The sequence below is a fragment of the Diadema setosum genome, chromosome 22 (assembly GCF_964275005.1).
Source record: "Diadema setosum chromosome 22, eeDiaSeto1, whole genome shotgun sequence".
Taxonomy (NCBI): domain Eukaryota; kingdom Metazoa; phylum Echinodermata; class Echinoidea; order Diadematoida; family Diadematidae; genus Diadema; species Diadema setosum.
This window is the reverse complement of record NC_092706.1, coordinates 11,498,493-11,517,239: the sequence shown is the minus strand read 5'-3', so window position 1 is coordinate 11,517,239 and position 18,747 is coordinate 11,498,493. Positions and strand designations below refer to the sequence as shown.

The window sequence follows — 18,747 nt, the reverse complement described above, 5'->3', positions numbered from 1 at the left end:
ATTAATTTTCAGGAGAGCGAAAAACTTTATCCATTTCTTCTTTTTTTTTCAAAATAGCATCTGTGTTGATGTCAAATAATGCAGAAACATCGATCAGGATTACATTAAATAACTGTTCTATTCTAAAACTCAAATAGTTTTGTTTTGGGTTTTTTTCCCCAAAAAATCACATTAAGAGTCCTTTTAATACATGCCAACTGGGATTTAAGGTCTTATCACCCCCAGGGAGGATACATGTTTGGTGAATCTGCCCCTTGCATTCTTTGCCTGCTGGGGGATTCCCCACCTCATTTCATTGCTCCAGATGGCCTCTGGGGTGTCGAACTCTCCCAGGAATGTCTCGGCAAACTTCTCGGCACTGTGGTTCTCCAGGAAGTGCACCATGGCCTCAGGCAGGATGTGGCCTAGGATGCTGCACTGGATGATGTCCGAACCTTTGTTCTGGATGAGGAAAAGAGGGGATATTGGTCAATCGGACTCTTGACCGACTTCAACCCAAGCCCTGAGATATTCCGAAACATTTACTTCACGTTAGCCTCTTCAGTCCAAACACTGCTCTACCTGAGAGCCCTGTCATCATTACCCTAGCATTGCAAGGTACCAATTTACATGTTCCATGAGGTCAAAAGACGCACTGACTGAGGTACAAAAACAATCTGTGTATGTGTTGCCCGAGGGGCAAAAACAAATCATGTGACTGTGTAGTTAGGCACAGCTCTAGCACGTGGTTCACATACTGCACACCAGCCTGCCTGACTGGCCTGATAAAATCGCACAAGATGATGGACTTGGGACGAAAATGCTAACCCACTTGCCAATGCGTATAGAGGCCCCCATAGCCAGTTTTTGCCCCTCAGCATGGGTTGATGACATTATTGGAACCTTGTTTATACACCTGGGTAAAGAGGGACATGGTGGGCAAATTATCTTGTCAAAGTATGTGCCCACATAGCAAGATTCAAATTCCATATACAGATTCAAGATAATATAAGACGAGAGTTGGACTCACCTCATCTGACCTGAAAGCTTGCCTCATGTGTGCATACTTGAGGAACCTGTGGACACAAACCATACATGCATGATTACATACCTTGATCAAGGCATTTGACATCATGGCACACAAACACCTGTATACATAGCATATATTTCAGCAAGGATAATATTTTGTGAATCAAGACTTGTGGGGCCAAATATCAGTCCACTTGTGAGTTTGTGAAGGTGTATGAACACATTGCTAAATATCAAGTGCACACAGCAAATTATTGGAAAACTAAATCAATGAATAATTTCTGAGATTACGGAGGACTAGAGTGCCTAACAAATGGCAAATCTGATATGGGAAAAAATGCACATGTTGACAATAAACAGGAATGAAACTAAATTCCAACTGAAAGGAAACTTAAGTGGAGGGAACAGAACTACAGAGGGCAGTATTCATCTCACCATGCCAGTGGAAGAACATTTGAGCCGGTGTACATCATGATGAAGAAGAAGACGCCCGAGAGATAGAGGCGGGGCAGCTGAGGGTTGTCCTGGATAATGGTGTACAGCAGGATCGACACTTTCTCCACCAGGATGGGGTCAAAGGTCAGGAGGAGCTATATGACATCGGAGAGAAATCCAAAATGAACTTCATATACACCATGACTTCCTATTCATTATTAGGGTTCTACACTGCAAGAGGACAAACTTTAAACATAGATCTGTTTACTTGTATTACTTGCCCCACATCAATTGAACTGTTCCTGTGTGAAATTGATATCATTTATCTGCCACTTTCTTCTCTAATTCTGTGTGTATGTCACATCTTGTTGCAAAGATAATTATGTTTGAAGCAAATGAGGTTGCAATTAACTTCCACATCAATTGTTCACAAAAATGCAAATGATCAAACCATCATAAAAATAAAGAAACGTCATAAAATCTTCATTTATAAACTACAGAAAAAGTAGGCAACAGCAGACAAAGGCCCAAACATCATAATGTCATAGGAAACCACATTCTGGGGTTTGGAGATTATATTTGTTACTACAATTTTTACCATAGACTGCAAGTTTTCCATAAGGTGGAGTAAAACAAAATTTCAATCTAATGCCTGTTTTGATCACATACAATCATCTGTTACAGCTGCACAATTTTTCAGAAGCCTTTCGATTGCTCAATCAATATTTTGATTTTTAAATTGGCAACAAATTTCAGACAATTAAAGTTCTTGTTGCTCTCTCAAAATGGCAACTCTTTTTGTAAACTTCTTTCCGATTTTGTGAAGACTTAATGAGCATAACCAGTTCCATCTAATCTCTCCTCTGTATAAGATATCAAGCGAAATTCAAAGTTGCCAATTCAATAATGGCACGATGACACTTTCGGCAGCAACATTACTCTAGGACTTGATGGGTAAACACCGAGCATACAAGACTTTAACTTGTTGAAGACTAGTCCTGAGTATACTCAGGCAAGTGTCTATGGGAAATGTGTGTTATAGCTAAAACAGCTACATCCTCAAGGGGTCAACATTATTACCTGGACGATGTGTGGCAAGTTTACTGCTTCTGACAAGAGTCTCTTTGGCTTGGGGAGGGGTCGAATGATCGCATCATCTACATCCCTGGGAGAAGACAGAATGGAGATGGACAATTGGTAAGTTCAAAGAAAAGGAACATATCTGCAAAGATTTGTTACAAGATGAAAAGGTGAAGAAGACATATTTTGAGAACACTAATGAAAAAATGTACACTAAGTTATTTAACCTGTTGAAGACTAGTCCCAGGTATACTTGAGCAGATGTCTAAAGGAAATGTGTGTTATAGCATGATAAGCTCACCCTTAACAGGGTAATCATGGAGGATAAAAGATGTGGAACTATAAGTTGATATGAACATGATGAATCTGAGGAGCATGGTTTAATAGTGTACATGCATAAAAGAGAACAAGAAATCCCTACTCTACTATATGCAAACAGAAGGCAAATACCCAAGGTAGAGAAAAATATTTTTGCAATGTAACTGAATATAAAAACCATACACATATACTCACAGATGAACAAAAAAAAAAATAAATAAATAAAAATAGTGACTTCAGTAATCATGTCAAAGTCAGCAATGTAACAAAACAGTAGGGTATATCCCTTTTACGTCTTGTGGGAACATTCGTGACTCACCTGCTGGGGAAGTACTCGCAGATCTTGATGAGCATGTTGAGGATGAGGGTCGCGAGGTCGCTGTCGTTCATCACAGGCGTGCCGGTTGCCAGGAGACACCACTTGAGTTGAGGGATGGAGTGGAGGGGCTTCCAGCCCTCCAGGCCCTGGGCCCAGCACCGTGTCTTGGCATTTAGCGCCCCATCGTCCCACAGTTCCTTCATCTGCCAATACGAAAAAAAAAAATTGATTATCGTAAAAGCAGAAATTTTCGCACGCATGAAACTTTTTTCTAATTTCGCAAAAGTAAAACACACACAAGTTTTGTTTTGTTTTTTGTTTTTTTCTACTCAATATTTTGAATGCCAGTACAAGATACAAGGTTATCTTAGCCAGTACTTGTACAAGATTCATATCCTTTTGAGATGATAAAATTATGTGTAGTACACTGGAGATATCATACATCATCAACCACAACACACTCAGTAACTGCAAGATTCTATTTTGGTCCCAAGCCTACCTCATTGAAGCTGTAGGGCCCGAGCCTCTCCCTGGGTCCGTTGCCATAGTACCACTCTTTCTCAGTCGAGATCATCGAATCTGGAGCTGCCTCAATCACATTGGACTGTTGTTAGAGAGCACATAGAGCAAAGAGCTTTAAAACACTCACCCTGACTAGTTACTAAGACATACATGTACGCGTATGCAAAACCACTTTCCTAAGACAGTGGTAATTCTGCAAAACATTCACTCAACACGTAATCTTACTCTACGATAATGCAAGTACCGAACATCTTCCTTGTTCTCTCACTGTATGTTAGCAAATGAAGTTTTGAATTTCTTTTTTCATTGCTTGCAGAGATTATTTAGTATCAGCAATGCCTCCATACATTTCAACCTTACATTTTTCAAAAAAGGAACACTGCATGACAGCTTTTTCCACAAAAACACCTATTTCCAAATGCAATCTTGCAATCAGCAAAGTTATACATTTGCACAAGACACATAGAGATATCCTGAAAGAATTTCTTAACAACTTGGGGAAACAATCACAATTAGACAATGAACGCATGATCACTACCAGTCATCCATACGAACCTGAGTTGGAACAGTTGCTCTTGAGGTATGCAAATGAGCCAAGGTCAAGAGGTCGACCAGGACCCTGATGCCCCCTGCGTCGATGAGGAGGCGGACGTTGCGTATGTTGTTGAGGAGTCTGTTGAGGAAGAGGACTAACCGGTCTCTCTCCTGCTTGTCTGTGCTCTGGGGTTTGGGGAAGAGAAGGCAGGGATGACTTAAGGACTAATATGGTGTTTCATACAATAGGCCTACTGCTCAGAGCTAGTCATGATCATGATCACAATGATTACATATGTCAGGCTAGGATGAACACAATCATCCTTCTTCCATTCTACACAGACCAAGGATGAATCCTCCTCTTTCTATGTCAAGTGTATCTCTTCCATCTCATCTATCAAGGTAAAACATGATAGCCTTTTCTTCTCTTCCTTTTCATTTTGCCTTTAAAAGCCACTCATCCCCCATTCCTTTAATTTTAACTGCTACAAAAGTGGGAAATTTTTGCAGGGTTGAAATTTTAGCACATTTTGCATAACATAGACCAAGCTAAACAATTAAAACATTCACATTTTTGGGCTTGTAATATGCCATAACACTTTAATTATATTTTGATTCCTTGGAACTGAAAACAATTGTAATTCATCTCACAAGGCCGAGCACAATTACTCAAGCAAAAATTTCCACTTTTTCAGTAAATGACAAACACAAGCCCATCAACCAGTAGATGCTATACTGTGTGGCTTTTTCCTCTATTTATTTTCAAATTATTCATCTTAAGATCTTACCAGGGCCGTCCTCTTCAGACAAACTCACATACTTTGCATTTCCATCTGAGAACAAATGTCTTCATGAGTGCACACAATTATGTACTGAAGAGGGGTGTAGGGTTTTGGGAAGGGAATGAGGTGGTGAAGTTGAGGTAGGAATGGGGGTAATGTTGGGCTTTGTGGGTGGGGTTTGGTAGGTGGCAGAAGGGTTGGGGAAGGTAGGGTTAAGGGTCGGGAATGGGAGTGAGGTCAGGGTGGGGTGAGGTTGAGGAGGTGGGGCCAGAATGACATTGGGCAGAAGGTGACAGATGAGATTGGGGGGAGGGAATAGGATGGGGGAAGAGGTCAGTGGAAGAGGTGCGAGGGGTGCAGTACGATGAGTGGGACTTTGGGATTGCGGGCAGAAAGATGCTCTACTCTTAACATACCCTGTCCAGCATCTGTACAATGTACTTGGTGTCATTGAAGGCACCGATATCCTCGTAGCATTTGCCATACACGATGGCCATAGCTTGAAGACACATGCACTTCATCGGTATCTTGGTCGTTAGGAGGAAACGGTGGTACAGGTCGTTGAAGAACTCGTACCTACAGAAAACAAGATTGATAATGAAAATGCCAAATCATAAGAATTTGGCCTTGATGAAGATGGCTTCTTTAGTGTTGGACAGCTCATTGGGACAGTCTCATCACCATAGAGTGCCAAAGTGTGATGTCATAGTCATTCATTGCCATAGAAACTGGTTCTAAACAACTTCACACAGCTCAGATATATCTGAAGACAACGCCTGCTAACCACGCTCAAACCAAAAGATTGTGACTTCATCACTTTCGTACTCGATTACTATCCCAACAGTGCAAGATACACGAGAAGCATCCAGAGATTTTACATCGGGGACATACAATAAGTCAGTAAATATGACGGTGCTTCCACTCTGGCAGACTTGAAGGTAAGATCAAATCAATCAGTATACTGTAAAACATGATATATTTGCGGCATGAATTTTTCACGAATTGGAGCCGATGGCCTTTTTTAAGACATGAAATTTTCGCGAACTGCCACTGGCATTCAATGCATATAGTGTAGACAATAACTTTCGCGCTCGCAAAATTTGCGAAATTAAAATGCACGCGAACATTCCTCATTTGACAGTATTCTGACAGAGACAGATAACAGGAAGCTGCAAACCGTCAAAATCTTACGATGTCTTGATGTCTGGGTGCTTCTGCCGCAGCAAAATTGAAGATAGAGCCCAAATCAAATTCTGACATAGAAAAGACAATGGGATGGGATGCTTCATTATGATCTTACGAGTTCTTGATGTGTGGCTGCTTCTGCCATGGCAAAAATGAAGATAAAAGCCCAAATCAAAATGCAATTTCTGACAGAGACAAGACAATGGGATGCTTCAATGAGGTGCGGACCCATTATGATCTTACGATTTCTTGATGGCCGCGATCTCTTCGTTCGACTCGTCGGCCTCCAGCAGGAGCCTGAGGTAGTAGTCGCCGATCTTGATCTCCTCTGAGAGGCAGACGTACGGCACCTCAAACTCGTTGTGGTTCCACGAGATCATGTGACTGGCCCCCAGCTCCCTGTCCACGCTGAACGCCCGCATCTCGTTCTCCAGGGCCTGCCGAAGCTCCTCCCTCGTCTGCGGGAAGGGTTAGGGTCGGGCGGAAGAGATAAATATCAAGATCACAAGTGTTGGTAACCATCCCACCACCAAAGATTTCAATTTGCCGACAAAATATCTTAAAATACACAAAGAGAAATTACACTTTCTTCAAACCTTAATTTATTGTTACATTGCGTTACAAACATTTATATGTAAGAGTACAGGTGTAATTCATTAAGTGACTAAAAAAAAAAAAAAATTATTTTTTCATTCATATCTGCCTATCAACACACCGATTTACCTATTTTACTTTGTATTACATCTATTTCTTCACTGCTCACTCCTGTCTTAACATCCCTCAACTATATTTATGTTCAGTAAATATCCACAAAGTTTACTGTATATCTGGATTAAGCAATGTTGCCAAAGAGAGACAGACAGATGGATGTATAGAAGAAGATTCTCTTGTGAGGAATCTACTACTCTTTTATGCACTTATCTATCCATTTATCCAACTCACTCTACACCTATTTCATGAAACATAGCTACTCATTCCCCGACAACATCTCTAACTATATTCTACTCATTACATGCATTGCAAAAGTCCAAACTTGGGTTGAGTCCCTACAAGTACAATGTAATGTCGGAAGAAGAGACATGGACGTACGGAATAATCAAACTTTAAAGAATTTGCGACAGTAGATCCTTCAGGACTTTGTGTTCTTATAAGTCAAATACACATAGTGCTTTCTCTAGCTCATTCTGCATTACCTTGTAGTTCCATATAAGGTTTGGAAGAGCATGGTCTTTGCTGAACCTGAAGTTGGAGGAAGAGATGCGAGAAAGACAGTCATATTATTGTTGCAGACATTAAAGTGTGCATAACTGAACTATCAACACGCTTAAAGGACAAGTTCACCTTCATAAACATAAGGATTGAGAGAATGCAGCAATATTAGTAGAACACATCAGTGAAAGTTTGAGGAAAATTGGACAATCGATGCAAAAGTTATGAATTTTTAAAATTTTTGTGTTGGAACCGCTGGATGAGGAGACTACTAAGGCTCGTGATGTCATATGAGTACAACAGAATAAAGAAAATGTTAAGAAAATTCAATATATTTTCACTTTTTTCGCATAATAAAAGAACACTTGACTTGCTTCTTTCTAAAGGCAATGGGAATAATATTACCCATAACATATGTCAGTAACAAGTCAAGGGAATGTGTACTTTTTTCAAAAGATTAAATTTTGTGAAATTCTCTTTATATTTTCCTTATATTGTTGTATGCATGTGACATCATACACTGCAGTAGTCTTCTCATCCAGCAGTGACTGCACAAAAACTTTAAAAATTTATAACTTTTGAACGGATTGTCCGATTTTCCTCAAACTTTCAACGATGTGTTCTACTAATATTGCTACATTCTCTCAATCGTTATGTTAATGAAGGTGAACTTGTCCTTTAAAAGATAAAACACACATCCACCAGATGTTTTGAATACAAATGAAATCAAACATCGGGTTACAAGTGATACATATCCAATGTATAGGAAGATTGATACAATAGATACACGTCAATGTCAGGGAGCTATATACTCTGCAAAACATTTTTCTTATCTTTTCTACTTGAGAAAAATTCTACCTTTACTAAAAGGAGCTTAACAGCTCATATGAAACACTTTACAAAAGAACGACTGAAATGACTCTGAATCTCCGGTATAAAGTCCTAATAAAAAACTGATTTAGTTTCTGTCCATTCAGCAAGAAATGATCATAACATATATTTTTGATTTCACTCTTACCTGTAGTAGAAAAGCTGCCAGTTTGCCTCAATCTTTATCCTTTGTCTTCGTTTTCTCAGCACAATAGGTTTCTGTTGGATGGCAGAGGTAGTCCAAGATGTTTTAATTTGATTCTTGTTCTCATTGTGAAACAATTTGAGCAACAGCTATGAAGTTCACAAAATCCTAAGAATTTTCAAAATACCAGGAGAGTGAATTTCTTTGGAACTGCTTGCAAATGTCCCTTATATGACCGACATACCTGTTAGAAAAAAAAAATAGATATATTCTTCTCCCTTCTTCCTTCACATTCTTCTGCAATATGATGAAATTTCAATGTCATCATATCACTCAATGAATTGCACGAAACATTATTTTCATGATTTTCATACTTCCAGCTCATAGTCGATTATAACGCATGTCAGAATGGTTAAAGGCATAATTTACCATTTGCAGATGAAACAACCCAGCATTAGTGCTTTAACCCTAAAAGGGCCGGGGGGGGGGGGGGGGGGGGGCGGAATCCGCCCCCCCCCTTCCTCGACGTTTCGCGCTATAATTCTGTTACGCGAGAAGGCCTCGTCGCGAGGCTTCTTGACTTTGTTTGTTCAAGTCTCGCGCAACTTTTGAGACCAAATTTGCGACGTGCGCGCGTACTTTTGCGAAGCCACGCCCATTTTTGTAACGGAATGTCGCCCCAAAACGGGCACAATTTTGTGATTTTGTGTACATTTCCAATGGAAAACAGTGCTCTGTCGTGAAAGTCATAAAAACCTGATTATTTTTACAATTAATCACTTTCATTGATTAGTTTTGTGCTAATTATGGTAGAAAAGTGGTCAGTGACAATTTCCAATGAAAAAACAAAGAAAAAACAAAAGTTGAAAAACAAAGAAATACATAAGAAATTCTGAAAACAATAAAATACATAAGAATTGAAATGAATTTTGGAAGTTTTTGTGATGTACAATCGTTGAATATGCTGCAACAGATTTACAGACCAAAAATTAGACTCTCAATGCTTTTAATTAGGCTAAAATATGATCTTGAGCTTAATTTGCATAATTAATTAATTAAAATTAGAAATTGATTATTTCAAAAAATCTTATGACACAATCTTGTAGATTATGACGCAGGTCTCACGCATGCAAAATTTCATCGCGATCGCGCCACCGATGGCCGAGATCTCAGGGGGGGGCGGAATCCATCCCCCCCAGCCTGAGCATAGCCAAAAAAGCCTGGCCCCTTTAGGGTTAAAGTAGTTCCAAAATGTGAGTTTGGGATAGAAACAACCACTGCAAAAATTTGAATCCATATAATCAATGTCAAAATGTGAACAATAGTTATAATAAAAATGTTGCTAGACTAAACCGTCTACAGTTACGGTTTAATGAGAAAAATACCGATATCTCCTTGTATTTTAGGCTTTATTGCGAAAATTTTATAGGGTAGGATGTTTTGTGATGCAACAGACCTACACATATGCATCAAATGCGATATCTTGAAAATTTTTTAAATCACTGTTCCCAAAGGTAAACACGACCTTTAAAGCACAAAATCTCTTTTTCCCCCCTATTTTTTCCCTTTTTGCAACAAGGAAACAGTGTATCTAAACCTTACAGCTAGTTATCTCGGGGAAGATAAGTGTTTAATGTAAGAATTACTGAAATGTTGCAGAAAAAGATATAAGCTTTGTTGGCCATATCTGATACATTACCCATTGGCCCCATTTCTGTGGGTTCCACTTATCGGGTGACCATGCCAAACACATAGCAAATTAAAATTTTTTCTCCTTTTCCTAATGGGGGGGGGGGGGGGGGTCATGTCACCCGACAAGGAGGGTACTCCGTGTCCGTTTGGTGATTCAGAGCTACAAATGGGCAACTTATCGCACAGCATGTCTGGCATGTCTGGGCAGCAAACGCGAGCTCAAATTTGAGCAGCAAACGGGGACTCTTGAGCAGTAATACTGTATACGCCGAATATTTCGCGAGGTGTGCATTTCTGCAAATTTGGCGAGTCAAGTACTACTCACAAATTTAAATACAAGCGAAAGTTTCGACTCTGATTCTGACATGAATGTGACATACATGTATACATTTCTCTGTTCAGTACTGTACTCCACGATCGCGAAATCATTGGGAAGTCCCGATTCGCAAAAATTTAGACTCGCTAAATATATGGCGTATACGGTAGTCTTTAACTCTGTCCTGCGAATTTGGAAGAGTGGAGGGAGTGGGGGGCCCCAATGTGACTCAGAGAGCAAAGGAGAGGTAATGCTTACCAAGTTTGGCTGCTCGAGTGGAATTCACACAGCAGAGCAGCAGCAGCAGAAGTTTGTTTGTGTGTTTGGGAATGGTGGAAAGCGAAGGAAAGAAGACGCTAAAAATCAATGACAAAGCTGAATGTTCCATTTGTATCATAATGAAGAGCAACGGCGTGAACATGGTAAATATATTTCAGTGACTTCTATTCTAACCACAGCACTCTGTTGTATCTTTGAAGATGATACCACATGGTTTTCCTCACAGAAGATGCAGAGGTTTGCTGAAAATTTCAATTTGAAGAATCTAGCTGAATTAGTACAAATAAATGCATTCCAAAAGTACAGGTTGAATTGCCACAAAAATGGTGCAATCTTGAGCGTCATGGAAACTTTGCGCATGAACGAATGAAACTTTTCAAGATGACAGGAAGACATTAGCGTGTGAGATTCACTCCTGTCAGTTGATGATGTGGAAAGTAAAATGAATGAAAAATCATAACCATAAAGAATTGCACCAAAAAAAAAAAAAAAAAAACAAGAAGGAAAAAAAAAAAGATGATCCATGGCATGAAACCAAGCAGCAGCATGCAGTTTAACAAGCAACACAAACATTAAATGATAAATCGACACTACAAGAAAAAAAAATGACAGTTTGATAAAATATCAGCATAACATTAACATGAATAACCTGAGTCTGTAGTGTGGTGGTGAAGCCTTAGTGTGTGAGTGCAAAAAATAGTCTTCGTTCCACGCATCATTTATAGACCCAAGACCCATTTCATAAAGCTGGTTACAATCATTGGTAGATGCAATTAAACTGCGCTTGCAGATGGTGGAAGACACAAGGCAACCATAGAGCAGTAAACATTTCATTAGCTGCTACAATACGCTAACTGCAGCTGTATCAATGCCATTTCTAAATGGGCTTTCTAAGGCCACATCAATATTCAAACTACAGACAAACACAATTTGTAATAGCTTCAATCTGTAGACTACAAGTCTTACAAGCATGACACATCCAAGTGCAGCATAAGATATTCCCTGTGAGCTGGCATTCCGAGCTGTTTTTATGCACCAAATATCTCCTGGAATGTCCACACGTTAGGGCTGTTTTTACAGGAATAACAATTTTCTCTTTATCTATTTTCTGTTTTTTGTTTTGTTTTGTTTTGTTTTGTTTTGTGTTTTGCCAGCACAGCAAGAAAAAGGGAAAAGCAAAATGTTGTTTGTGATCTGATTATAATGATTATTTCTGAGTTTCACCCCTCCAAGATAATACCTTTTTCAATGAGCTGAAAGCATTTGAGAGTAAATGTGTTGCAGAGAAAGAAATAGACAAAAGTTGACGATACAGTCTGACCTCTCCTATCCGGACATGTTGGGACCAGTACTCAACCAGATAAAGGATTTGGCCAGATATGGGAGACTCAAAATGTTTGATTAATACAAGCAGCTGCCTACCCAATGGTAGCTACGTGTACATGTTTCAATTCTGCATGAACATGTCACGTCCTCGTCAGCTGGTCTGGGTTCAGAATTCTCTGATAATTTGCTCGATGAACGATCGCCTGCACTGTGCCCTGAATTCCTGAAAGTTTTCTGTCCAAGTTCCTGCGGTGATTTGGGGGTAGTGATGGCCTGAATGCATGTTATTTAGGTGAAAATTAGATTTGAATGTATGTTAATTTTGTTGGGAATAATATGTCATTTATGTGAGTTTGTGTAGGAATTTGTTTGAGTTTGAAATCCCCCTTTTTCCCCATAATGATCAGAAAAAAAAATCACGCCGAGATCACATCCACATAATAGAGAGATCCAGATAGGAGAGGTCAGACTGTATCTCTACAAAGAATGAAAGAGACCAAATTTGATGAGATCTATAAAAATAAACCAAAAAAAAAAACTCACATCTTGCTTGGGCTTCTTGTTCTGGAGCCCCACCCTCTGCCTCCAGTGGAGGAGGACGTTCTCGATCTGGTGCCACTGCAGGTTGGTCTTGGTCCTGCCCGACTGGTCCTGGGCCATCTTCAGGTTGTCCCTCAGGTGGATCAGGTCCCGCTCCTTCTCGGGGACCTTGTCCTCCGAGTCCAGACTGGCTAGGAGACCCGCCGGCTGTTGATGAAAGAGAAGAGGTCCATTGCAATAGTTTGCCTATAAACTTGCCCGCTTGTCATCTACATAGCTCCACTTCAGCACATACAGAAAACTGCTGCTCCTCTTATCACTTGTATCAGAAAGTATGATCACATCACTCCCGTCATCTGGAATCTACACTGGCTGTTAATCCCACAGCGAATCAAATTCAAGATAATTCTCATCATCTACAACATCATCAATAACCGTATATCCACATACTTAACTGACCTGGGCCCCATCTTATGGAATGGGGCCTTTATGTCATCCAAACCAAAACCAGCTATACGTATGAATCTCAGATCATCATCTGGGAGTACAGCTTACACTTGGCCCTCATACATTGTACCCACAACCTTTATGGTGATCATGTTTTTTCCACCCGTAACTCCCTTCTCTGAACAACCTCCCAATTTCCATCCAGTACTCTACATTGTACCTCCACTGACATTGTCAAGAAGAAACTCAAGACTCACTTATTTGAAGAACAATACCAATGATTATGTAATTTATCAATTATTGCAGTCGAGTTAATTTGTATATTTGTTTCCTTAGTTAATTGTCATTGCTCATTGGTGTTATCTGTAAAGCCTTTAGAAACGTGTTGTAATAGCCACTTTACAAATTCTATGATAAAAAAATGAAGAAGAAGCAATGACTGGTGTACACTGTATATGGGAAAACATAAGCTGCATCATACTGAATTGTTCCTGCAAAAGAGGTTAAAATAGCAAGATATACCAGTATCCTCTTGAGCAAGGCCATTGCCGTTGGGTTCCCCGTGATCCAGAGGCCGACCAGGTGTCGGCTCAGCTGCCGGTTGGTCAGCATCCGAGTGTCGGAGCTGCCCGTGAACATGGCGACGTGGAGGTGTTTAGGCAGTGCGCCCTCTGCCAACGCTAGCTCCTGCATCTTTGCGGCAATTTCGGCATCCCCTTCCTGCAATGTTACAGTAACCCCCATGTTAACTATTTTTACACACATCAAATACATGACTCACTAATAAGCTGATTGGTCACATTTCATACTTCCAGCTACAATGTACAAATCTGTCACCCGTATTCATGCTTTATGCCACAGTTTTGTATACCAGTTTTAGGGTTTTCTGCTTGCCCCCCCCCCCCCCTTCACTCATGCTGAGGTTATTTAATCCCTTTCCTATCTTCCACCTTTGTGTTGTTCCTATAATCTTCTTTGATGTGGCCTTCCTATTCATCTTTATCCTTCACAGGTTGCCCTCAATGATCCATGAGATCATTACTGGCCCACCTCTGCCTTTTGTTTGCTCACCCCTTTGCTGTAATCCCCTCCTTACCTGTTGGGCTCCCTGCCTTTGACACCTAACCTATACCCCTTTTGTTTTCTTTGTTCTGTGTCCCGAGCTGCTTCAGGCCAGTGCAAGCTGTGTGCAGTCCACTGTAAGCTATACATGTACATCTATGTGTCTGCTTTAATATCCTGTATGTTTGTCATCTGTCATCTTGCCTATGCCAAAAATTCTGGCAGGATCAAAAGCTCAGGCCCCCTCTGATTTCATTTCACTTGCAAAAGACACAAGACATTTTACACTCATTTGTCTCACCAAAAAATCTATATTAAGGCATGATACAAAATTGAAAAATGATTTTATTTCTCTTCAATCAAAGAGTAGTGAACTTTTCTTCTGTCATTTCTTTACCACTTGAACACACTCACAGGTCCACATGAAATTCTAGCATACATGAACAGCGAGTACTTGACAAGCATACATGTAGACACTGCTATAGTCGACATAATCTTACCTCAATGATGGCTTTCATGACTAGCCCGGCTCCTTTGACGACAGTCATGGACGGATGCTACAAGAAAATGAACATGATAATATCACTCCAAGTCCTTCCACCATATGCATGGGAGGAGAGCCTGCTGTGGAAAATCTCACTTTAAATTCTAGTTTCCATAAGTTAAAAAAAAAAATATATATAAAAAATAGCACTACACCTATGACTTCTTTATCAGTGATTACATTGTATGCTGATCTCCATTTCATCAGGATTACTGTGAAGCAAGGTATTTTGGAATTGCCTCCGGCATTCAATGCATACAGTGTTGGCAAGAACTTTTACATGCATTTTAATTGCGCAAATCTTGGCTCTTGCTACATTTGCAAATTTGAAATGCACGTGAACACACTCTTGTCAATCATGCTCACGTCACAAAATTTCTGCATGTTTCCTGCTAAATCACTTCTGAGTACTGTCATATATCACAGCTAATGGACTGCAGTGACAGAATACACCGAACTACAGGAATTGCTACATCAATCCTTAGATATAACTGCAAATGCAAAAGTAATACTTGAGACTATCATGCGACATCATTGCCATGACTGCACGGCCCCAAACTCATGCAAAAGACGAGAAGTATACTGCACAAAACTATTACAAACAGCACATGCTACGTCTACATTGTATATTTGGCCAGCATTAATCACGCATTGAGAAGAGAACATCCCCATGTATTTTTAACGCAAGATCGATCTCTTGAGGAATATGCTATTCTTACATTTCTTTCTTTTTATTTCTTTATGAACTTCTCCCTAGACACATGTACTGCAGTTCATCACTAAGTAGTGTGAACATCAGCCTAACATTACTCATGCCTTATTGGCAAAACAGTGCAATCCTGTACATTTGATGGCTTGCTGTGTTCATGGGATGGCACATACACATGTGTACCAATAATGCTCTACTCAACTACCAAGTCACAGAAAGGGTTAATAATGTGACGGCACTCAAGGGGGTCAAAAGACTTTTTCATCCATACCTGGAACAGTCTGTAGAGAACCCGCCCCTGGTGGGCCACCAGTTCTAGGAGCTGGTCGAACAGGGTGCCGTCCGTCGTCTCGCTGTACGGAGCGCAGAGGCCAAAGGTCAAGAAGTCTAGGAGGGAGACTATGACCAGAGCACCAGTCCCTCGAATCTATGGAAGAGACGGGATGTGAAGTGAATGTGAATACAAGTGTGAAATCATAAAACACATAATCAGGCATGCACGACAACACAAACATACACACTCACACATGCCCACACATCCAAACATACACAAACACACACACACAAATGTACAATTGTAATATACAGTGCAGAAGCATTTTTTTCAGGCATTAGTACAATCACCCACAATTGGTACCTTTAAAACAGTCCAAACATTCTCAGTTCTATCACCTTGGGCATGTTAGACTGTTCCACAGGTACCTTGTTGTGAGCAAGTCTTACTAATGCCCTCACTGATCAGTATTATTTGTATAAAGAAAAACTTGCCACATGCTGAGCAAACAACTCCAGGAGGTTCTCCAGGAAAGACTTGGATGAGAGTAGGGACGACTTGTTCATCTGTTCTGTCCTCAGCTCGTAGTCATCGTGCATGGGCTGGAAAAAAAAACAAATCACATGATTTATAATTCTTGTCTAATTCTATTTTTTCATCATGGAGGCCTGACAGTAATAGTAGATTTAAAACACCTGCAACTGATTTTATTCACCTAGTAAAAGAGGAAAATTATTTTCCCAGAAAATGGTGTGCTTCCCTCTATACACATTAGTCGTAAAGTTGTCAACAGAGGTAGCTAGAAAACCAGTAGCAAATATCCTCCCACTGGAAACCTTTATAATTGAGCTTTTCTGGCTATTTTTTTTTTTAACTATTAAAGTTCAAAGCCAGGAGTATCAAGAACAAGAATTCAACATACCATCAATTCCTTTTTTGTGACTTGGAGTTTTTTTTCCTTTGTTCAGTGGGAAAGAATTGGGTGTGCAGTTGATGCGCAAGTTATTACAGTACTACATGTACAATACTATGTGAGGAATACACTATGAGGTAAAAACTAGGCAATCAGAAGGAAATTGAATACAGAATGGGGAAACAATAAACACAACAAATTTGAATGAACCACCTTCCCCGCTTAGGCACATAAACAAACAAACCAACAAAAAAAATCTGTTTTGTTACCTGCATTAGTGCACAGAGCATGTCGATGGCTGCGTGCGTGACACCATCATCTTGCCGCTTGAGCGCCTTCACGACCTTTATACCGACTCGCTCGCGGAACCTGTGAGAAGGATGGTTTTGAGAAATGCTGAATGCCACTCTGGGATCTTTGGTATTCCCTATCTACGACATTTACATAATTGAAAGCAAGAGGGTAAAGCAGATAGGTAAGTATGCTATGACAGATTTTTATCACATGTCTCCCTCTGTACAGATGAAAGTGATAAAATCTTTTCATAGATATTTAGATACATGAACATACTGTTTACACTTCTACTGCAGGGTTGTATAATGGATCTCACAGTTTGAAGAGTCTCTGAGCTTCTGGTTCTAAAAATTCATAGGCATCCATCTCAAAATGAAACAGGGCAAAGTTGGCAACAAGTTCAAGCTCACTAAACAGGGAGTAGCTATGAAGTAAAGAACTATTTCAGTAAAACTCTTGCCAAGTTACATCACTGGACTTTCTAATTTTCTTTTACATGCTACAAAGTTCTTTCATATACCACACACGATCATTTAATATATGTGATGTGCTACATGTACATAATGAAACTTTTTCAAGATGGATCTTTAGACAATAAAAGGTACCACTCAAACAGAATGAATTAACATGGTTGAATGATATGACCGAGGATTACTGAAAAATGGAAATTGTCAGGGGGTGGAAATTTTCATGCAGTTCACACCACATGAAATGAGCAAATACTGAAAGCACACCATTTTTTTTTTCTTTTTCTTTCTCTTTTTTTGTGTTGCTTGTACTGTACATGTATGTGTATGTAATATCATTTCTTGTCTTGGTATCATGGTAGGGATATTGAAGGGGTATTACTGACATGACATTTGCAGTTTTATTCACATTCAAATGTCCTGTAGCATGAGCGAATTTAATGTTGTAATGCAGACCAGTCACCTTTTGAATAACGTAACACGATGTTTGTGCTGCCAAAGCTCTTAACCACCATGGCAGTTGCAAAGAGTTTGAAATGCTCACTAAATATTGTCCCAACAGTCTGCAATATTGAATACATGTGAAATTCCTCTTCCCCGGCAGACCACAAAAATGCACTTAAGCCAAAATTTAGACTTTGACAGTAGTTGCTGGGAAACACAGCTGACAACCCCCTGATAGACCTGCTAGTTAGAACTCACTTCTGCAGTGTTGTGAACGCCCCAAAGCCCGCCTTGGATGCTACCAGCCTGCGGAGGGCTTGAAAGTGACTCTCTAGAACCTCTGCCTTCATGGTCATTGGGTCTCCTGGGGGATCAAGAAAGACATATGGTACTCCCCTTGGTAAGAATTATTATATACAAATTTTTTACTGATCACAGTCTAAAATTCAACCAAAAAAAAAAGGATATTGTTTATAAATGAATAGGAATGTTTTGAAGTATTACACACAGTACAAGGAAAAGTAGAAATTACGCGGTGCGTAATATATGTCCCCGCCGGAAGTAGCATTTTGTAGCAAAATGTGCAATATAGGTAAAAAATCAAGGTCAAAGGTCAAAGAAGTCAAAGGTCAAAATTCTGTGTAAAAGTTTTGAAGCCCTCACCTAGTGCCATCACATAAAGCAAACGGAATCGAAATCGGGTTAGAAATGGCGAAGGAGAAGCATTTTATAGCCCATGTACAATACAGGTCAAAAATCAAGGTCAAAGGTCAAAGAAGGCAAAGGTCAAAATTCTGTGTAAAGTTTTGAAGCCCTCACCTAGTGCCATCACATAAAGCACACGGAATCGAAATCGGGTTAAAAATGGCGGAGTAGCATTTTGTAGCCAATGTACAATAGGGCCTACAGGTCAAAAATCAAGGTCAAAGGTCAAAGAAGGCAAAGGTCAAAATTCTGTGAAGAAGTTTTAAAGCCCTCACCTAGTGCCATCACATAAAGCAAACGGAATCGAAATCGGGTTAGAAATGGCGAA

General features: G+C 39.9%; 1 protein-coding gene across 1 annotated transcript in view; it reads right to left on the bottom strand.

Annotated features, from left to right (window-relative positions):
- Nucleotides 1–18,747, bottom strand: part of LOC140245129 (dnaJ homolog subfamily C member 13-like) — a 68,211-nt gene that overhangs the window by 21,235 nt on the left and 28,229 nt on the right. Inside the window, exons 14-32 of the mRNA XM_072324728.1 lie at nt 17,973–18,078; nt 16,779–16,878; nt 16,091–16,198; nt 15,594–15,749; nt 14,570–14,626; nt 13,530–13,727; nt 12,564–12,767; nt 10,674–10,682; nt 8,411–8,481; nt 7,377–7,422; nt 6,427–6,641; nt 5,415–5,574; nt 4,238–4,402; nt 3,660–3,764; nt 3,161–3,363; nt 2,524–2,608; nt 1,444–1,598; nt 1,010–1,055; nt 287–441 (exon numbers count right to left, since the gene is read on the bottom strand). Coding sequence (XP_072180829.1) covers nt 287–441; nt 1,010–1,055; nt 1,444–1,598; nt 2,524–2,608; nt 3,161–3,363; nt 3,660–3,764; nt 4,238–4,402; nt 5,415–5,574; nt 6,427–6,641; nt 7,377–7,422; nt 8,411–8,481; nt 10,674–10,682; nt 12,564–12,767; nt 13,530–13,727; nt 14,570–14,626; nt 15,594–15,749; nt 16,091–16,198; nt 16,779–16,878; nt 17,973–18,078 — 2,344 coding nt within the window. The remainder of the gene's footprint in view (nt 1–286; nt 442–1,009; nt 1,056–1,443; nt 1,599–2,523; nt 2,609–3,160; nt 3,364–3,659; nt 3,765–4,237; nt 4,403–5,414; nt 5,575–6,426; nt 6,642–7,376; nt 7,423–8,410; nt 8,482–10,673; nt 10,683–12,563; nt 12,768–13,529; nt 13,728–14,569; nt 14,627–15,593; nt 15,750–16,090; nt 16,199–16,778; nt 16,879–17,972; nt 18,079–18,747) is intronic.